Below are 23560 nucleotides of genomic sequence, written 5' to 3' on the forward strand. Positions count from 1 at the left end.
GACACTTCCTAGAGCTGTCTGCCCGGCCAAAGTGAGCAATCGCGGGAGAAGGGCCTTGGTCAGGAAGGTGACCAAGAACCAGATGGCCACTCTGACAGATCTCCAGAGTTCCTCTGTGGAGATGGAAGAACCTTTCAGAAGGACAACCATCTCTGCAGCACTCCACCAATCAGGCCTTTATGGTAGAGTGGCCAGACGGAAGCCACTCCTTAGTAAAAGGCACATGACAGCCCGCTTGGAGTTTGCCAAAAGGCACGTATTCACTCTCAGACCATGAGAAACAAGATTCTCTGGTCTGATGAAACCAAGATGGAACTCTTTGGCCTGAATGCCAAGCGCCACGTCTGGAGAAAACCTGGCACCATCCCTATGGTGAAGCATGGTGGTGGCAGCATCATGCTGTGGGGAGGTTTTTCAACTGCAAAAAATGGGAGACTAGTCAGGATCGAGGGAAAGATGAACAGAGAAAAGTACAGAGAGATCTTTGATGAAAACCTGCTCCAGATTGCTCAAGGCCTCCGACTGAGGCGAAGGTTCACCTTCCAACAGGACAACGACCCTAAGCACACAGCCAAGACAACGCAGGAGTGGCTTCAGGACAAGTCTCTGAATGTCCTTGAGTGGCCCAGCCAGAGCCTGGACTTGAACCTGATCGAACATCTCTTGAGAGATCTGAAAATGGCTGTGCATTCAACCTGACAGACATTGAGAGGATCTGCAGAGAAAAATGGGAGAAACTCCCCAAATACAGGTGTGCCAAGCTTGTAGCATCATACCCAAGAAGACTCAAAGCTGTAATCGCTGCCAACGGTGCTTCAACAAAGTACTGAGTAAATGGTTTGAATACTTATGTAAATGTGACATTTCAGGTTTGTATTTTTAATACATTTGCAAAAAAAATCTAAACCTGTTTTTGCTTTGTCATTATTGGGTATTGTGTGTAGATTGATGGGGGAAAATACTATTTAATCCATTTTAGAATAAGGCTGTACATAACAAAATGTGGAAAAAGCCAAGGTGTCTCTGTACTTTCTGAATGCACTGTGTAGGTTAAATCCCCCCAAGTATTGAAAGGTTGTTCACACAGGCCTACCTGAAATAGATACAATCTACTGCATGTAATTGAGTAGGTATTCATTGACGAGAACCAAAGTTAATGTACACAACACAGGGAACACAGTGACATCTACTTTTCCAATTTCCAACTTGGCACTGATGAGGTACATGATGGAATATATCATAAACTAACATAACATAATTGTCCTGCTCATTGAGGACTAGGCCTACTTCCAAAAACAGATGTATATGTCAGTCTCCTTGTACAACACAGAAGGAAGTGTAAATATAGATGTTATTCACACTCATGGCTGCTCAAGTGTAATAGCTTTAAGAACTTATGTTGTTGATAGTTAATTTGAAAAATAAAATGCCCATTACAAGCATTTAATGCATTGCATGTAGTATGCATGTTTTACAATGTGTAATTGTATCCATTTCACAGGCTATTACAGTAGGCTTATACTACACGTAATCCTTACCGATGACAACCTATAGGATTGGTGGTATGTTGTGACCTGAAAGCTTAAGTAACATACATCATGTCCCTGAGAGAGCTATTGAGCCTGATTTGATAGCGTCAATGTGTATCCTTGAAATATAAGAAAAACATCAACAACATACACTAGCATAAAGGCCTAGTTTTTAGCCTAGGGCCTATAACATATTGTGCATTAGGCTACACCACACTTGGTAAAACTGCCAATCTTGGTTTATGAAACAAAAATAGGACTATATGATTGGAGCACTGAGGTAAACTAACTAGAAATGTTATATATTATTCATATTTTGGTACATTTGATTGTTATTAGTCCAAAACATGGTCTACACAAAGGCCCTTGATTATGAGGCCTAAATATGACTGGATTCTGCTTTGTAAAAAAAAAGAAAAAAGAAATTAGTCTAAAAAGAAACCCCCCCAAATACATTTTCAATCTGTCAAATCTTATAATAAATGTCTCGTGCTTGATTAATCTAATTAATTGTGGCTGACAATCAATGCTCCAAATAGCCTGCTTGTTGTTATGATGATCAAGATGTGAAAATTACTATTTAAATATTATTCACCCCCCAAAATGATTTAATTTAGCCAACATAGCAAATTGAATGACATTTAATTCCACATCTCATTATTAACCTAGGCAGCCAGTATGTTACTTGATAAATTATTCCATTAAATATGACGTAGCTTAACTATCTGTCCTCCAGTAAAGCATTGAACACTTCTGAAACGCAAAGTTCAACTGTGTACTTACTGTTCCGTTTATTGGAGCTGAGCTGTTCTCGAGGACAGAGTGAGTACACTGCTGTACAGGCTGTTCCTGGTAATTGCGCTGCGCGAGCTGCGGCGGCGCTCGGAACAGAACGGGTTACAGGGTCAGGGTGTCTGCTAGAACAGTGTGTCCTCATCAGAGCGCAGCTACAGTACAGCCGGAACATTGTGTTACTTTGTGGCTACTTTCCAAGACCTGTTCGTATTTTTTACACTAAACCGCCCGCCCCCTCGCAGTTCCCCCCGCCTTCTTCCTAGTGTAATTTCAATTCTCCTCTCCTTAGGGCTCACACTCGCGTTTTGATCTTCACTAATGTCGGGGGTTTTGAGTGTAAAAAACTGCCGGCAGAACATTCAGTACCCTGTTTTGTTATGAGAGGGTGGGTTTGAAATCAGCAGCATAGCGTGCTTACTTGCGTTGCAGAGCTAGCGGTGATATACCGGCTGAAGTTAGCACGAAAGCAGCACACGAGCAATCAATAGAGAAAAGAGAAAAGATAAATAGGTAAGTTACAGCTTTATTTCTTAGTCTTGTATGGACATAGGATAACTGGTTTGCTGTCTTCTGAAAGGCTTTATTGGGCATGTTTCATCTAGCGAGACCAATGAGTATTGAGTTACATTGTATACAATTGTAGCCTAGTGTTGTATATACAATTGTAGCCTCAGAATAAGATGAAAAAGTAGATCATAAGCTATATGTTTTTAATAAGTCCAGTTTTTAAAACGTATGCTTCCGGTAATTTGGCTAATGTGTAGAATCAGTGTTCAGTGCTATTAAGTTCTGCTCTATGGTTCTTTTCCAGATACATGTAGGCTAGATCTCATGTTCTATTCCTTCATTTATCACGTGTCAATGTTTTTAATGCGAGTGAGATGAATTTACATCCATTGAAGGCTGTAATTCAATGCTACTACAACCGATTTACTATTTTTATGATTTTTCTTTCTTTCTCATACTCTCTTCACACACACACACACACACACACACACACACACACACACACACACACACACACACACACACACACACACACACACACACACACAGACACAGACAGACACACACACACACACACACACACACACACACACACACACACACACACACACACACACACACACACACACACACACACACACACACACAGCGAGAGAGAATAATATATTTAATGTCTCACTCACAATTACAATTTCTATTTAATTCAAGGAAAATCTATAATTTACCTAAAATGAATATGTAGCCCTATGTCTTAATACAGGCTTAATTCAGATAGTTTAAGAAATAGCAATATAGCAGATTTTGTATGCTAGATGTTTACATTTATTCAACATGTTTCTCCAGAACTGTTGTTTATGCAGTGAAGCATAGTATAATAAGTGTGACTATTGTTAAAAACAGTGATTTTATCCAATCATTGTTTCAGTCTAATTACTGACTAGAAGACTGGGCAGAACAGATAGAAAACTAGGACACTGTTAAAAATATGTTCATCTGTAATTTCCTTTGCATTGCGATTGCTGGATTAAATTTCAGGTTGCAGGTTGAAAGCAACCAAAGCATTTATTGCAGCACACGTTCAAGGCTTGTTATGTGTGGGGGATTAGGTGTACATACTGTACCCTCTATTATCAGACCAAGGTTTCCTCCCAAGGTCTGCTTGGCCACACAATGGTTTACTGCATGTTTATATGTGGATTAGTGTGTAGCATTGACTTGTGATAGAGAGCTTGGAGGCACAGTATGCATCTGTGTAGTGACTGTGCTGCTGGAGCTCTCAGGACTGAATGTTCTCTGCTTTGTTGTGTTCCGTCCGTGCATTTATCCACAGGGTCTCTGTTCCACTCTCTCTCTGAATAACCTTTTACTGCAGTGTGCTAAATCGGGGTCACACAGAGTGTTTCTTGATAGTCTTAAACAAATCTACTTTGAAACAAAAGTATACACCTCACAGATGGTTATGGGCTTAAAAAAGAAGACATGTACCATGTCAGAGTTGAAATGTATTACATTTTGAGTTTGCATCCCAATATTACACTTTATATACATCACAGAAGACAGAAATATAACAACATTGTTTGACATAGAAACACTGGATAAAAAAAGAAAAAAATAGTTAATTATGAAAAAAATAACATTCCACCCATGAGGCCACTAGGTCATTTGACTGCAGGCAATGGCTACGAGACGAACTAACGCACTACCGGCTGTAACACAGCTGTAACTTATATTGATAATAACATACCGAGATGGTTTATATTTCTTCATCATAAATATGAATTTAAAGACAAATTCACAAGGATTCTGAATGAATGATGTTTGGATTAAATACTGTGGTACATAATTAATAACAGTTACATTATACATCCCGCTATTAATGTTCCGTAGCCTGTTACCAAACATTTTAACACCCTCCAAACTCAGATTTGACATTTCAGCAATTCAAATAATATATATTTTTTAGTACATCTGCGTCAATCCCTGCATTTCCCCCATTAAAAGAAGATGGAATGTGTGTTAGGCTCCCCGCAACACAAATAGAGACTATTTGGATATCGCCACCCGAAGCTGATGCTGTGCTGTGACTGAGTGGGTTTCAGATTGGTGAACACCATCAGATTGTGCCAGGAATTTGGAACGGAAGAGACATAGTGTTCCCCCCCCCCCCCCCACACACCCTTAAACCTGACCTTAACCCCTAACCCTGAACCTAACCTCTAACACTAACCTGAATTGTAACTCTAAACCTAACCCCTAAACCTAAAATAGCCTTTTTCCTTGTGGGTACTGGGGAAATATTCCCACACATCGGAATTTTCCTTGTTTTACTAATTTCTGGTTCCCACAAGGATAGTAAAACCAAACACACACACACAAACAAACAAACAAACAAACTGCACAGACACATAGACAGACATACCCACACAGATGGAAACACACACTACTGCGCAGGTGGACACAAACAGAGATCGACAGAGGCAGACAGACAGAGGTGGACATAGTCAGACAGACTATTAGACAGGTTTATTTCATAATTATATTACTAGATCATTAAATCAACTAATTGTTCTTACATGTTAGTTGTGTGTATGTTTATGCATTTGGCTCTGTCAATGTGGAAACTACACATTTACAGCTCCCAGAACATGATGTTCCGTTCCAACATTTCTTAGAAGTGATATCCATATGAGGAAAGGCAGAGTCACAGAAAATAATAATAATTTGAAGATTTATTACTATGGTTATTGTTGTTTACGTTAACAATGGCAAGTGATCACAGGCTCCTTATATCATTCTGACATACTGTATGTGGGAAAAATGTGAGATTCTTACAGATCTAAATTAAGCATCAAATGTGTGTGTGAGTATGAGAGCGAGAGTGCGTGTCAGTGGAGGCAGGTGGAAGAAGCTATAGGAGGATGGGCTCATTGTAATGTCTGAAATGGAATAAATGGAACGTAGTCAAATGTGGTTTCCATATGTTTGATACCATTCCATGAATTCCATTCCAGACATTACAATGAGCCCGTCCTCCTTTAGCTCCTCCCACCAGCCTCCTGTGTGTGTGCGCGCTCTCTGTACAATATGCACCAGTATACCAATAGGTACTCTCCACCTGAGCCATGGCCTGTTTACCCCGCTACCATCTAGAAGGCGGAGACAGTACAGATTAGAGGTCGACCGATTATGATTTTTCAACGCCGATACCGATTATTGGAGGACCAAAAAAGCCGATACCGATTAATCGGACAATTTTTTTATTTGTTTGTTTGTTTGTGTTTGTTTGTTTTTTGTTTAGGAAAACCTGCAAAATCGGCAGTGTATCAAATACTTGTTCTCCCCACTGTATCATCATATCGCCCAGCCCTAGTTCACGGGCAAACTAAAGCTATAAATAGATATAGACATTCCAAAATCAACATTGACATAGTACACGTTAACTTGGCAAATATGACAGCAAAGCAGCATTTTAATACCATAGCGTTCTTTAGGTAGTCACATAGCGTCATGGTGGACTGAACTCAAATCTGGAGTTAAGATGAATGACGATGACTTTAACCCTGATTGCGTCTACCTAATTTTCTTATGTCCTAAGGTAGGGGACCAGGCCCTAATCTTATTGCCCTGAGGGGAAAATTAAGTTGTATCTTATCTCTAAAGATGCAACAGGCACTAGCGTAGCACACCCACCTGCAGCCCCCTGTCTTTTTTTGTGTGTGGAATTTTCATTAAATTAATGTGAGGAGTTTTTACAGTTAGTTCTAAACTATGTGCACTGCACAGTTGATGCTAGTATTATGGTATGACAGCAACACATTCCATGAGTTAACATGATGCATTGTGGTTTGAGAGATACAACTCATGAAGGCTCCCATTGAAAGACATCAGGATAATATTATGTTAGCTCATCATCAGAAAGCTCTTTTGGCTCTTCAACGGTGTCCCAAGAACGCACTGTGCAGCATCACAAACATTGACTGCACTGTTGCACCATCATCTCTCATATTTCATCCATCAGGGGCCAGTTTTCAGAATGAAGTAGGAACAACAATAATTTTATTTGGCCATGGAAGAAAAAGAGCTACTGTGTAAATCGCTTACCACATTGCAGTTTTGATTGAATTTAACATTTTGGCACGGTCAATAGTGAATGTGGGCATAGTATACTGCAATGAAACAGCATAGATACTGTACATGAAGACCTACAGATGTAAGATCTTAATTTGATCACCTTGTTGCAGGAGAACTTTCCTGCAATGCAGGATTTTTAACTTGTAGTGTATTTGAGGTTTAAAAAGGCATCTGGAGTTTGTAATTTCCACTTTGAAATTTCAGACTTGATTTTCCCTTATGAAAAAAGGTATAATCCCCTACAATTAATTATAATCCACATAATAATTTTGCATTTCCTGTTGCTGCCGGATTATTTCCCTGATGTAGTAAACTGACTCAAATTAAGATGCTACATGTATACGTTTTCTGGTGTCTTGACATTAGTGTGATGGTATGACTGCAGCAAGTTAACACGATGTACCATGAGTTAACACGATGTACTGTGGGCTGGGAGATAAGGCAGCCATTGAGGCACTTTCTATAGCTCATCATCAGAAAACATGTTTGGCTCTTCAATGACAACAGTCTACCAAGAACGTCTACCAAGAACGTACTGTGCTGCATGCCTCACAAAGAGGGATGGCGCAGAGTTTATTTTTCGTTAGTCAGCACCTTTATATACATTTTTGGGTGTGCGTCAGCTCATGCATTTTATCAGAATGAAGAAGAAACACAGTTGAGATGTTAGAAGCGCCATTCCCTGGCTCACATGATGTCAGAGATACTGTATAATATAGTTAACAATGTACCTACCTAAAGGTCATATGAATATCATTGATTACAGTTAAAGTGAGATTCAAGTGGTTCTGAAAGGCCTTTCTACTGGTGGCTTTGTGTGTTGGTGGGGTTTTGCGAGTGTGTTATTACATTGGTGCGTATCCCAGTTATAACAATGTTTGTGTGTGTGACTCTTTTGTGCAGGGTTAGAGTGGCATTCCCAGGTGCAGATATGACCACAGACAAGGACCAGTCCATGGATGACCAGTCTCCTGCTGTGGTCTTTGCCGTTAAGGGCATTGACGTCACTCCTAACAAAGACGAGGGAGTTCGCAAGGTAGGCTTTAACCTCATCCCACCATCCTCTGTAAAGGACCAACTCTGATTTGACATAAATTCAAATTATTATTAGGATTCAGCTCTACTTTTCATACTCTGCGTTGCTTATCATTCCATAAACATGCGTTGTTGGTTATGAAAGGGGATCTATTCAGTGTTAGGATGTGTTCTACTGTTGACATCCTCTTTTAAGCCAGGCCTGAAGCACACACACAATGTGTTCCCTTTGGCATGTTATTCAGAGAGACTTCAGAGATACTCTTCTTTCATGATTCTGCCACCACTCAAGTGTTCCTTTGTTTTGAGCACATCCTCCTGTCCAGGAGTTACCTCTAAATGTGGCAGGAAGAACAGAGCACGGCAACAAATGCATAACTGTTAGGGTTAAAAATACTAGTAGGGGTACATGAAATAAAGTCATATCGTATAAAAAACAATCACTACAGCTGTGATGGAAACAGGACGTTTCGGTACAATTTTATGAATGCCAACAGATAATTTGTTAATTTGACATTGTGTGATCATTTTGTGTCTGTAAAATCAGTTATGCGAGAAATGGTGGTGGGAACGCTTTTATGCACAAATATTGATATAATAACAATCATATGGAAGTAAACTTGGAGTCACGCGATGCTATGGTGTGTGGTCCTCCCACTACAACTCGGGACACCTTGCAGTTTATTAGGCTACAGATAAAATAAGTTATGATGAACTTCAGTGTGGTGAAAGTGCACAGTGATCTTGATGCTCCATTCCAATAAATATCAAGGGTCTTATTCTGGTGACATGATGATCGATGCTTGACTGCCCTATTGGAAGGAGAAGCACTGAGACGGTTCAGAAAAATTCAGGGCCGTCACAATTTGACAAATAAAAATATTCTTGCTCTTATCCATAATAATCTCATCATGCAGCCTACCCGCTCTGTTGGCTAGAGAGCATGTGCCAAGACCAGAGCAACATTAGGCATATTTGCTATTTAACGCAACAATTTTTATGACAAAACTATCGGTAGAGTTGAAAATGATATGGAAACACATTGAACTTTAGATTTGTATTCGGTACATGAAAACTTATGCAAAATGACGTAGTGTCCTCAAAATGACATCACACAGTGATTTTTATCCGCAACAAATCCAATTGGTGGAAACACACCACGTGAGAAAATGCACATATTTTCTTTATGCGGATTCTAGAATATATGCATGAAAATCTTTCGCCAATTGGATGTAAACCTAGCTACTGTCTAGCTATAGAAAACAAGTACTAACTAGCATGCTGAGCTGATCTTAGGGCTGACATCTGTTCTTTGTACAGGTGGTGAAAAAACAGGGAGAGGATGGGGACAGACCCATGATCGGGGACAAGGTAGCAGTGCACTACACTGGCAAACTACTCAATGGGAAGAAGTTTGACTCCAGTATGGACCGCAAGAAACCCTTCATCTTCAATCTGGGAAAAGGTATGTTCGAGTCTGCCTCTTGTTTCTGTACATCTCAGTACCTTTTAGCTGAAGATGACCGTTATCAGGATCTACAGATGTACATAGCTTTTACATCAGGTAATACTTTATATTAAGGTCCCTTAATAAACCATTTATAAACAGTTTGCAAAGTGTTTATTTGCCATTTATTAATCATTGTTCCTACATTTGTAAATGTCAATATGCAATCTCTAAATAGTCATTTACGCATTTATAAACACTATTTTTAATTATTTATTAAATTTTAATAAGATAATGAATAAGGTGTTTGATCACAGCATGTTCACAATTTGTTCATGATCAATAATGTACTACTAATGTACTTATAAACCAGTTATAAAGGCGTTATTGTGGCTCAGTTGGTTGAGCATGGCGCTTGCTACGCCAAGGTTTTTGGGCTTGATTCCCACGGGGGCCCTGTAAAAAATAAAATAAAAAATGATGCACTCTACTGTAAGTCGCTCTGGATAAGAGCGTCTGCTAAATTACTAAAATGAAAAAAATCTAATCTCTAACTCACAAGACTATTTATAAGGAATTTATTAATGATTGATTAATGTTTTTTAAAGACAAGATGGTGCCGACAGAGGGTCGCCTCACTTCTAGTCCTTAGGAAACTATGCAGTATTTCGTTTTTTTAATTTATTATTTCTTACATTGTTAGCCCATAAAATCTTATTACATACAGCCGGGAAGAAATATTGGATATCAGATTGACAACAACTTACCAACATTACGACCAGGAATACGACTTTCATGAAGCGGATCCTTTTTTCGCACCACCACCCAGGACATTTGATCTGATTCCAGAGGCCGACCCAAAACAACATCGCCGCAGAAGAGGTAGATGGAGCGGCCTTCTGGTCAGACTTCAGAGGCGTGGACACCACCCACCGCTTCTGAGTATATAACAAGGTAGACTAAATTAGGGCAAGGGTTGCTTTCCAGAGAGACATCGGGGATTGTAACATACTCTGTTTCACGGAAACATGGCTTTCTCGGGATATGTTGTCGGAGTCGGAACAGCCACCGGAATTCTTTGTGTCGGCGCCAACAGAAATAAACATCTCTCTGGGAAGAAGGGCGGGGGTGTATGCTTCATGATTAACAAATCATGGTATAATCTTAAAAACATACAAGTCCTTTTGTTCACCTGACCTAGAATAACTCTTGTTGGTTATTGTCACACCGTGTATATCCCCCCCTTAAGCCGATACCACGACGACCCTCAAGGAACTTTACTGGAAACCATATATCCTGAGGCTGCATTTATTGTAGCTGGGGATTTTAACAAAGCAAATTTGAGAACAAGGCTACCTAAATTCTAACAGCATATTGACTGTAGCACTTGTGCGGGCAATATACTGGATCACTGTTACTCTAACTTCTGCGATGCATACAAGTCTCTCCCCCGCCCTCCTTTCGGCAAATCTGACCACGACTCCATTTTACTTCTCCTGTCTATAGGCAGAAATTCAAACAGGATGTACCTGTGACAATAACTTTTCAATGCTGGTCTGACCAATCGGAATGCACACTTCAAGATTGTTTTGATCACGTGGACTGGGACATGATCCGGATAGCCTCAGAGAATAATATTGATTTGTATGCTGATTCGGTGAGTGAATTTATAAGGAAGTGCATTGGAGATGTGGATAGATGGCGGCACTTGCACAAAACTGAAAGCGTGAACCACCGCATTTAACCATGGAAAGATGACTGGGAATATGGCCGAATAAAAACAGTGTAGTTATTCCCTCCGCAAGGAAATCAAAGAAGCGAAATGTCGGTATAGAGACAAAGTGGAGTCGCAATTCAACGGCTCAGACACGACGTATGTGGCAGGGTCTACAGGCAATCACGGACTACAAAAAGGAAAAACCAGCCACGTCACGGACACTGACGTCTTGCTTCCAGACAAACTAAACACCTTCTTTACCTACTTTGAGGATAATACAGTGCAACCGACATGGCCCGCAACTGCGGCCTCTCCCTCTCCTTCTCCGTGGCCGATGTGAGTAAGACATTTAAAACCTGTTAACCCTCGCAAGGCTGCCGGCCCAGACGGCATCCCTAGCCGGGTCCTCAGAGCATGCGCAGACCAGCTGGCTGGTGTGTTTAAGGGCATATTCAATTTCTCCCTATCCCAGTCTGCTGTCCCCACATGCTTCAAGATGGCCACCATTGTTTCTGTACCCAAGAAGGCAAAGGTAAACTGATCTAAATGACTATCGCCCCGTAGCACTCATCATGAAGTGCTTTGAGAGGCTAGTCCAGGATCATATCACCTACACCTTACCTGCCACCCTAGACCAACTTCAATTTGCACCCACCCCAATAGGTCCACAGACGATGCAATCGCCATCACACTGCACACTGCACACTGCAGTCACACTGCCATCACACTGCACACTGCTATCCCATCTGGACAAGAGGAATACCTATGTAAGAATGCTGTTCATTGACTACAGCTCAGCATTCAACACCATAGTACCCTCCAAGCTCATCATTAAGCTTGAGGCCCTGGGTCTCAACGCCGCCTTGTGCAATTGGATCCTGGACTTCCTGACGGGCCACCCCCACTTCGCTGATCCTCAACACTAGGGCCCCACAATGGTGCGTGCTCAGCCCCCTCCTGTACTCCCTGTTCACCCATGACTGCATGGTCATGCATGCCTCCAACTCAATCATCAAGTTTGCAGATGAAACAACAGTAGTAGGCTTGATCACCAACAACGAGACAGCCTATAGGGAGGAGGTGAGGGCACTCGGATTATGGTGTCAGCTAAACAACCTCTCACTCAACGTCAACAAAACAAAGGAGATGATCGTGGACTTCAGGAAACAGCAGAGGGAGCACCCCCCAATCCACATCGACGGGAGAGCAGTGGAGAGGATGGAAAGTTAAGTTCCTCAGCGTACACATCACTGACAAACTGAAATGGTCCACCCACACAGACAGTGTGGTGAAGAAGGCGCAACAGCGCCTCTTTAACCACAGGAGGCTGAAGAAATTTGGCTTGTCACCCTCAAACTTTTACAGATGCACAATTGAGAGCATCCTGTCGGGCTGTATCACCGCCTGGTACGGCAACAACGCATCCCCGGGGGCAAACTACCTGCCCTCCAGGACACCTACAGCACCCGTTGTCACAAGAAGGCCAAAAAGATCATCAAGGACAACAACCACCCGAGCCACTGCCTGTTCACCCCGCTTACCATCCAGAAGGTGAGGCCAGTACAGGTGCATCAAAGCTGGGCCCGAGAGATTGAAAAACAGCTTCTATCTCAAGGCCATCAGACTGTTAAACAGCCGTCACTAACACAGAGAGGCTGCTGCCTACATACAGACTTGAAATCATTGGCCACTCTAATAAATAGATCACTAGTCACTTTAATAATGTTAACATATCTAGCATTACTCATCCCATATGTATATACACTGTATGTTTATACCATCTATTGCATCTTGCCTATGCCGCTCAGTCATCGCTCATCCATATATTTATATGTATATATTCTTATTCCACCCCTTTACTTAGATTTGTGTGTATTAGGTAGCTGTGGAATTGTTAGATTACTTGTTAGGTATTACTGCACTGTCAGGACTAGAAACACAAACATTTCGCTACACTCGCAATAACATCTGTGTATGTGACCAATAAAATTTGATTTGATGGTTTGTCTCCCCATTTATATACAGTGCATTCAGAAAGTATGCATACTCCTTGACTTATTCCACATTGTGTTGTGTTACAGCCTGAATTCAAAACCCATCTACACACAACATCCCAGAATGACAAAGTGAAAACGTGTTTAAAAAAAAACATTTTTGCAAATTTATTGAAAATGAAATACAGAAGAAAAAAAACGAATTTACATATGTATTCTCACCCGAGACAAAACGTTGTAGAAGCGCCTGTGGTATCGATTGCAACTGTGAGTCTTTCTGGATTTGTCTCTAAGAGCTTTCCTCACCTGGATTTTGCAAAATTTGCAAAAAAATTAAATACATTTGTTGAACATTGCTCGACAACCATTTGCAGATCTTGCCATAGATGCTTAAAAATATGGAGCGTGGTACGCAGTAATTTTTTCAATATTACTTTTGTGCCTTCTTGCAATCAGGATGCATGTTTTGAAAATATTTGTATTCTGTACAGGCTTCCTTTTTCATTCGGTCATTTAGGTTAGTATTGTGTTGTAACTATAATGTTGTTGACCCGTCCTCAGTGTTCTATCACAGCCATTACATTATGTAACTGTTTTAAAGTCGTCATTGGCCTCATGGTAAAATCCTGCTCAAAGGGATATTCAATGTCTACTTTTTTATTTTACCCATTTACCAATAGGTGCCCTTCTTTGTGAGGCATTGGAAAACCTCCCTGGTCTTTGTGGTTGAATCTGTGTTTAAAATGTAATGTTCGACTGAGGGACCTTACAGATAATTGTATGTGTGGGGTACAGAGATGAGAAAGTCATTCAAAAATCATGTTTTAACACTAGTCCATGCAACTTATTATGTGTCTTGTTAAGTGAATTTCTACTCCTTAACTTATTTAGGCTTGCCATAACAAAGTGGGTTGAATACTTATTGACTCAAGACATTTCAGCTTTTCATTTTCTAACTGTGACAAAAAAGAAACTACATTTATTATATTTTAAATTCAGGCTGTAACACAACAAAATGTGGAAAAATTCAAGGGGCTGTGAATACTTTCTGAAGGCACTGTACATATTTATAAATGTATATGTCATGAATGGGACATTTCTTAATTGTTAATGATTGCATTTGAAGAGCATTTGAACTATAGTCCCATTTGGTATTCATGTAATAATAAGGAATTCCCCTCGACTATGCCCACAAATTGGGGAAAACAAGCATTCTTTCTCGTTGACCCCCACTGCGAAAGAGCCACCTTCGTCGTAGATTTTTGTTATACAGAAATAACAAAACATGCTGAAAGGCTGCTATGTTGTTCAATGTACACGTAACCAGGTCAGAAATCCCAACTTGAGGTTCGCAATGCTCCCACGTAGGGAAGTCGAACCTGCGAGAAGAGCACTGTGGCTTCACGCTATTTGGTGTGGAAGAGTGGGAAATTGTGGGGACCCGTTGTCCAAGTAGGCTACACGTAGCGATGCGTGTGGAAAACATTTCATCACAGGTAAGACATGTAGTTTTGTAATTGACTAAAGCAAGCAGACAAGAAGAAAATTGGTTTGAAAAAGGTCAGGTTTTTGCTGTGAGCCAATGGGATAATTTAATTTCTAATTATAATTAATAACCAAGGTACCTTGGGTTGTTTTCCCCCACAGGCGGGTGGGGCCGCAATGTTCTATTTAATACCGACTGGTACTATATCCAACACATCTGTTTTTTTAAATCAGAAATTATATTAAAATTGTATTATTTTGTGCTATTTTATTGTGTTACTATTTCCTTTTTTATTTATAAATTTTCTTACTTTTTAGCTGCATAGTTGGGAAAGGCTTAAGCAATTCTACACTTGTATTCGACGCATGCGACAAATACAATTTGATTAGATTGTGTAAGATATTACTGTTCTCAGATTTTTTATTCATAGATTTTAGATGTGAATTAAAATGTGTTTTTGCAAAACGTAATACATCCATTGTTTAGCTGGAATGGAATGTTCATATCCCGTATATTTTACTCTATGTGGTTGTCTCATCTAGCTATCCAGGTGAGACATCACAAAACATTTCTGAGATCTGGGACTTAAAAATAGTCATCATCTCAAAACGATACATTTTGCTGATAGAATCTTATAGTTCGAAGTAAATTAAAAATCAAGGACTTGGATCTTTTTTTGACCACTTTTTCAGAAGAATGGCCTTAATGTAAGCTCTTTATGGTAAAAACAAATAAATACAGGTGTGGTGGTCCTGAGCATGCTTCAGGCCCTTAGGAAAGGCATTGCTGTTTTTGTCTTGTTCTAGATCAATACGAAAACCTCCATGGAAGAGGTATTAAACAAAAATTACAAACTTACATTTTATTGATAAAGAGCAAGTAGATACTGACTTTGGGTGTCAGAGACCACAAAAATATTTCCGTTTACTTATCCAGAGCTAAGCTTTAGCAATGTTGTTAGTTACAGTACATTCGGAAAATGTTCAGAACCCTTGACTTTTGTTACATTACAGCCTTATACTAAAATTTATATTAAAACAAACCTCAACCTACACACAAAAGCAAAAACTGGTTTTTAGACATTTTTGCAAATGTATTAAACATTTTAAACTGAAATATCACATTTACTCAGACCCTTTACTCAGTACTTTGTTAAAGCACTGACGCTACAAGCTTGGCACACCTGTATTTGGGGAGTTTCTCCCATTCTTCTCTGCAGCTCTGTCAGGTTGGATGGGGAGCGTCGCTGCACAGCTATTTTCAGGTCTATCCAGAGATGTTCGATCGGGTTCAAGTCCGGCCTCTGGCTGTGCCACTCAAGGACATTCAGAGACTTGTTCCGAAGCCACTCCTGCGTTGTCTTGGCTGTGTGCTTAGGGTCGTTGTCCTATTGGAAAGTGAACCTTCGCCCCAGTCTTAGGTCCTGAGCGCTCTGGAGCAGGTTTTGATCAAGGATCTCTCTGTACTTTGCTTCATTCATTATTCCCTCGATCCTGACTATATCCCCAAACATCCCCACAGCATTATTATTTATTTTTTACCTTTATTTAACTAAGCAAGACAGTTAAGAACAAATTCTTATTTTCAATGACGGCCTAGGAACAGTGGGTTAACTGCCTTGTTCAGGGGCAGAACAAAAGCTTGGGGATTCGATCTTGCAACCTTTCGGTTACTAGTCCAACGCTCTAACCACTTGTCTACCTTCCGCCACAGCATGATGCTGCCACCTCCATGCTTCACCGTAGGGATGGTGCCAGGTTTCCTCCAGACGTGACGCTTGGCATTCAGGCCAAAGAGTTCAATCTTGATATCATCAGACCAGAGAATCTTATTTCTCATGGTCTGAGAGTCATTAGGTGCCTTTTGGCAAACGCCAAGAGGGCTGTCATGTGCCCTTTACTGAGGTGTGGCTTCCCCCTGGCCACTCTACCATAAAGGCCTGATTGGTGGAGTGCTGCAGACATGGTTGTCCTTCTGGAACGTTCTCCCATCTCCACAGAGGAACTCTGGAGCTCTGTCAGAGTGACCATCTGGTTCTTGGTCACCTCCCTGACCAAGGCCCTTCTCCCACGATTGCTCAGTTTGGCAGGGCGGCCATCTTTAGGAAGAGTCTTTATTCTGCCCTGGAATTGCGTTCCCGTGCAGAATTAGACAGATAGCTAACAACTAAGTCTTCAATAAAACTCCCAAGGCGTGACTTTTCTTGAATGGATATATTGAAAACATTTATGTTGTGAAACTGCAAAATGCAGAAAACAATATACTCTAGTATTCAATTCACATTGACATACTGTAACTGTACATTATACTGTAATGAAACAGGTAGGGAGCAGGTCTCGAACCCTCGACCTTCTAGCCCAAAGTCCAGCACGCTATCCACTGTGCCGCAAAAGCATTCTCAAGCGGCAGAGTCGATATCCGCGCTTATAAACCCAGGGTTGTTACACTACTCCCTCCTTTCAAAGAGCGCGCCCTCGCGCTAGCTTGCGACTCTACGTCTTATAGGAACGCGCTCACCGGCCAAGCACACGCACTGTCGTGGATGCAAGGTCCGATCACTTCTGACACCAATGTAATGAAACAAGCAGGGAGCAGGTCTCGAACCCTCGACCTTCTAGCCCAAAGTCCAGCACGCTATCCACTGTGCCGCAAAAGCATTCTCAAGCGGCAGAGTCGATATCTGCACTTATAAACCCAGGGTCGTTACACTACATTTCAAGTTGAAGTTGCATAAATACAAAACAATTGCCAATGAACCATGTATCTGGCATGATGCCAAACTAGATAGCTAATTACAGTATGAGAAGCAACTAGCCAACTCTTTTCATTACTCTAATGATGTGCAAACACTTCTCTACAATAACAAAGCATATTACACTAGAAACAGTAACAAAACTACAGTATTGTATGTTTTACAATTCGTTTATATGACGCACGAGCAAACTAATACAGCTGACTGGCATACATGAAGTAAATGCAACCAACTAACATTGATAAGTAAGCAATTCTATCAATAACAATATTATCATTACTAGCAATATGCTTGAATTGAACTTACAAACAAATATTTTCAGTGGCTGAAGCGTGACAAGGAATAGCTGCACAGAAAGAACTGCACCATAGCGTTGTTTTTAGCTGCTTCTCTGCGTGCAGAATGACTACTCTACTCTGCTTTTTGTTTCTGTGCAGTCTTTCTAAGTACCAGAAAGCTCCACTAGGAGGCGATAAACACAATGGAACACAATGAAAGTTCATCTTAACCACTATAATAAAGTACTATGTTACCTTCTAACAGGATGGCAGCACAGTCTTGGTGGTTCCAAACTTCTTCCATTTAATAATGATGGAGGCCACTGTGTTCTTGGGGACCTTCAATGCTACAGAAATGTTTTGGTACCCTTCCCCAGATCTGTGCCTCGACACAATCCTGTCTCGGCGCTCTACGGACAATTCCTTCGACTTCATGGCTTGGTTTTTGCTCTGACATGCAGTGTCAACTGTGGGACCTTATATAGACAGATGTGTGCCTTACCAAATCATGTCCAAACTATTGAATTTACCACAGGTGGACTCCAATTTCGAGTCTCATAGCAAAGGTTCTGAATACTTGTGTAAATAAGTTATTTCTGTTTATATTTCTAATAATGCAAGCGTTTCTAAAAATCTGTTTTTGCTTTGTCATTATGGGGAAAAAAATAGATTTAATCCATTTTAGAATGAGGCTGTAACGTAACAAAATGTGGAAAAAGTCAAGGGGTCTGAATACTTTCTGAATGCACTGTAAATGGTGCATTCAATTCATTCATTTTTGACCTAGATAGTTTGTGTGTATGTATTGATATGTAGGCTACGTGTGCCTTTTGTTAAAAAAAATTGTTTATGTAGTTCTGTCCTTGAGTTGTTGTCTATTGATGTTCTGTATTATGTCATGTTTCATGTTTTATGTGGACCCCAGGAAGAGTAGCTGCTGCTTTTGCAACAGCTAATAGGGATCCTAATAATATACCAAAAATAATCAACCATTAACAAATGCCTTATAAATAATCTTATGAGTTGACAATAACTCCTTTAGAACTGGTTTATAAGTACATCAGTAATACATTATTAATAATTTACAAATTGTGAACATACAATGATGAAACAACTTACACATTTTCTTATAAATCATTAACACATTATTTAAAATAGTGTTTATGTATGTGTAAATTACTATTTAGAGATTTCTTATTGATATGAACAAATATAGGAATAATGATTAATACTTGATAAGTAAACTCTATACAAACTTAAAAATGGTTAATTAAGGGACTTTAATATAAATTGTTACCCTACCATCATACTTACATCTCAAAGTGTGGCATGTGTTTGACATCTGTGTGTGTTTGGGGGAGGGAGTGTGGATGGTGGGTTGTGGTAACACATCTTATTCACCTGCCGTATGTATCGCCTATATGTCACTGCATATGTAGCCTACATCTGTTCATCATGTCTCTTCTCATATATCACTCCACAGGTCAGGTGATTAAGGGCTTAGATATTGGTGTGTCGTCTATGCAGAGAGGAGAGGTGTGCATGCTCCTCTGCAAACCAGAATATGCTTATGGTTCAGCTGGATGCCCCCCCAAAATACCTCCCAATGCCATGCTACAGTTTGAGGTAGGTAAAGCAGAGTGGTTTCCAATGTGATGGTGGTATATGGGCCTTCATCTGCACATACAGTAGTTTCCCCTATACTGTATTCTGACTGTGGATTGTCCTAGATTCTCTCTCGGCATTGTGAACAAAACACATAAATAACACTGTCTCTGTCATAATTCTCATCATTATGGAATTTTATGGTTACTGTTGTGGTAAACTATGCCAACAAATGGACGTGATGTGATGTTTTTTCTGTTCTTACGTGTCTCTTCACTTCCTTTAGGTGGAGCTGCTGAGCTTCAAAGGGGAGGTGCTGACGGACGACGGCGGCATCACGAGGAGGATAAAGGTCAAAGGGGAGGGCTATAATAGTCCCAATGATGGATCAACTGTCCACGGTGAGGCAGACATGCCTTCTCTCCATTACATTAATTGTGATCTCATTAACTGTTTTAGTTGATTTTGGTACAAAGGCTTTGTCTCACATTGACTGTGATCAACATTTTATTGATTTTTGTACAGTCTCAAACAACACAAAAAAACAGTGAACATTTAAACCTACATTGTTTGTTATCTGAAGTAAAATAATATTTTTTTCCATTAAAAAAAATCGGTATATTTTCAATTGCATTCCTGTATTCCACAGTGCACCTGGAGGGTCGCTGTGGAGAGCGTCTGTTTGACTCCAGGAACGTGCACTTCGTTGTGGGCGAGTCAGAGGACATGGGTGTTCCTCTGGGTGTAGACAGGGCCATGGAGAAGATGCAGAAAGGAGAATGCTGCATGCTCTACTTAAAACCCAAGTAAGGGCCTTTACTCTACTCTACTCCCTGTCGCTGAAGTGGACCTGTTGCAACACAAAGTAGATATGCATACTCAGTCATCATCAGCAATGATTTGTAACCTTGAACAAGCATCTCTATAGAAAAGTTTCGAAATAATGTACGCCTTTCATGGAACAGGTGTGTGTCAGAAATAATGAGCCATACAATACTCTCGCTCTTGTTTTTTGTAGGTATGGCTTTGGGAAAGATGGTAGAGCACAGCATAAGATTGGACCAAACTCAGACCTGATGTATGAAGTGACTCTAAATGACTTTGAGAAGGTGAGTTCTACTTGCTGGATTAGATAGGGTAAAAAGAACATGTTCAAGTATCCTATTAGTGTCCCTGGAAGATACCAACAGATTGCTTTTATTTGAGCTGGTGGAGTTTAGACAATGAGGGTCTCAGTTAGATATTGCATGACGGCAGAGTGACCCTGGAGAAAATAATGGGAAGAAACAGGCATAATCTCATTGAAAGTCACCTTCAAATCTCCATCTCTGAAACTGATAACAGTATGTTTTTTCAAGGCCTTCTCTGAAACTGATAACAGTATGTTTTCTTTTCAAGGCCAAAGAATCCTGGGAATTGGATCTAAAGGAGAAACTGGATTTGTCTGCGAGAGCCAAACAGAAAGGGACCCAATATTTCAAGGTATAGTGCACCATCTCTGTTTTTCAGACAATAGACAAAATGTAATGACCATTGGATGCATCTGTGTATGAATATTTTAGCTAGTGATGCACCGATATGACATTTTTGGCCGATACCGATATCCGATATTTTCCTTGCCAAAAGAAACCGATACTGATAACCAATATTTAAAATTTTAGCGGCCTTTTAAACATTCTAGTACAGTTAAATAGTGAAAACACACACACATGGACGCAGCGGTCTAAGGCACTGCATCTCAGTGCAAGAGGCATCACTACAGTCCCTCGTTTGAATCCAGGCGTTATCACATCCGGCCGTGATTGGGAGTCCCATAGGGCGGTGTACAATTGGCCCAGCGTCGTCCGGGTTTGGCCGGGGTAGGCTGTCATTGTAAATAATAATTTTTTTCTTAACTGACTTGCCTAGTTAAATAAAGGTTACACACACACCACACTGACCAAAACGTTATTTTCTTGGCATTTACGTATGTCCCCTTTACCAGTAAAACATAATCAAAACATATTTCTTTCACTTACTTGCTTTGATGTTTCGTTGTTCATTTGTTCAGTCGTTTCATTCTCAACCAGGATTTCTATGGAACGCCGTTTGGTTCTTTGCATGTTATTTGACGTGTCAAAAAAGCTTGTTGACCAATCAGGACATGAATATGACTGCACGTCACATAATAATATAACGCGTTCATTGTTTTTTTTACGTAGTAATCAATTACACATTGATTACACTATCACTCGTATTTAAATGTCACACCGATTCATCGATAGGTATGCTATGATGCTGGTAAAGTTGTCTCGCGCATCTACAGTGCTGGTCATAAAGAAAGCTAGCTAGCTCATGGATGCAAACAATGTTCTTCCCAAAAAACATAGCAAAACAACATCTGTTTCACTAGCTATAGTTAGCTAACTAACTATATAGCTAGTTGTCATAATCTAAAATAATCCTAATTTATAAGACAGTTCTTATTTGATTAATGGTGGTCGTACCCATCTATGTGAAGGTAGCCACAATAAGGATTAGCCACAATAGTGGACTTTGCGGTTAGCCTTCAAAATAAAAGAATGTAACTGACAGTGATGCAAATGCATACAAATAGTAGAATTATGCCATAATTTAATAGATCATGCTAAACGAGGTTGGAATGTTGTTATATAAAATCAACAAAAGACAATAATTTGTTAATTTGACAAAAATCGGTTGAAATCACACTGGATGTATTACACTTTAGGGGGAATATTATTGGGGGAATATTATTTCACTGTACAGCCTTACCTATGGATTGTGGATCAATGACATGGGGTATCAGTCTACTCAGTGACACCCAGAGAACATTAGCATCATAGCCCTTATTGTAGGACTCTGAAACAACTGTGAATTGAGCCACATTTATTGTCAAAATATTCCCGAGGAATATTCCCGAAGAAAAACAATACTGTGTTGATGTTTTGGAGTCTGATAACTCTGAGGAGGACTGTCACGTTCTGACCTTAGTTCCTTTTTTATGTCTTTATTTTAGTTTGGTCAGGGCATGAGTTGGGGTGGGCATTCTATGTTGTTTTTCTATGTTTTGTTCTGTTGGTAGATTTCAATGTGTTGGGCCTAATATGGTTCTCAATCAGAGGCAGGTGTCAGTCGTTGTCTCTGATTGGGAGCCATATTTAGGTAGCCTGTTTTTCATTGTGTGTTGTGGGTGATTGTTTCCTGTTGTAGTGTTTGTTTTCACATTTCAGGACCGTTTCGGTTTTCGGTATTATTCACTTTGTTATTTTGTATTTTTTCAGTGTTCAGTTTTAATAGATTAAAATGGACACTTACCACGCTGCGTATTGGTCCGATCCTTGCTACTCCTCAGAGGAAGAGGACGAGAACCGTTACAAGGACATTGGGAAAAAATATATATAGGGTATTGAGTAGACTGTTAAACCATTTCATTGATCCCCAATCCTTAGGTAAAGCTGTACAGTGCAATATGAATGTCAATACACACAGTAGGCTGACTGGGGAGGTGATGTCACAGTCCCACGATAACGCTAATATTTGTGTAAACTCTTCACAGTTGTGTTCTGTGGGTGTCACCGAGTAGACTGATAACCCATTTCATTGCTTCACATTCCAACCTTGTTTAACATTATCTAGTCTAAATATGATTCCACCAATTGTAACCTTCTGCATCACTTTCAAAGAGGTACTTTTTTTTAAGGCAAACTGAAAATTCCACTATTGTGCCGAATCCTTATTGTGGCTAGCTTCACAACACATAACCCGGTCTGGTCGAGCCTTGCTAGCCAGATGAAGCTAGCTGGCTGCTTATAACGTTAGCTTTGGACAACAGGGTTAAGTAGCTGGCTAGCTATTTATTTTCATGAACTGAAGTTCAATTTCAATAGGCGAAGAACAAGTGGCTACCTAGCTAATACTTACACACAAGGATTCCCAAATCATTGCTAAGAATAGTGAAAATGACCAGTAGTTTCTACTGGTCATTGTTTTCAGGCTGGTTGTATTGGTGCTAGCTAGGTACCAAGCTAAAGCTAGCTAGCTACCCCAGAATTGGCTGTCAAACAAATAATGCTTTATTACCAATACGGTATTGTAAACACGCCGTTCGTGGCCGGTGTTTGCAGATTTTTTTGTACAGCTACTGATAGTAGTGGTGGCGCTTGGCTTGCATGTGCAAATTCAGAACACACAACATTCTATAATAGAACTGTGTTATTTGACGTGTCAAATTAAAAGCTTATTTAACACATCAAATAGTGTTATTGTCAAATATTGTTATTTGAC

General features: G+C 40.2%; 1 protein-coding gene across 1 annotated transcript in view; it reads left to right on the top strand.

Annotated features, from left to right (window-relative positions):
* Nucleotides 1-2608: 2608 nt before the first annotated feature.
* Nucleotides 2609-23560, top strand: part of LOC120065316 (peptidyl-prolyl cis-trans isomerase FKBP5-like) — a 31384-nt gene continuing 10432 nt past the window's right edge. Inside the window, exons 1-8 of the mRNA XM_039016216.1 lie at nt 2609-2834; nt 7866-7998; nt 9318-9462; nt 19155-19297; nt 19563-19677; nt 19926-20082; nt 20295-20385; nt 20675-20758. Of these exons, the coding sequence (XP_038872144.1) occupies nt 7894-7998; nt 9318-9462; nt 19155-19297; nt 19563-19677; nt 19926-20082; nt 20295-20385; nt 20675-20758 (840 nt within the window). The 5' untranslated portion in view covers nt 2609-2834; nt 7866-7893. The remainder of the gene's footprint in view (nt 2835-7865; nt 7999-9317; nt 9463-19154; nt 19298-19562; nt 19678-19925; nt 20083-20294; nt 20386-20674; nt 20759-23560) is intronic.

The sequence above is a fragment of the Salvelinus namaycush genome, chromosome 20, assembly GCF_016432855.1.
Source record: "Salvelinus namaycush isolate Seneca chromosome 20, SaNama_1.0, whole genome shotgun sequence".
In the NCBI taxonomy this organism is placed as follows: Eukaryota; Metazoa; Chordata; class Actinopteri; order Salmoniformes; family Salmonidae; genus Salvelinus; species Salvelinus namaycush.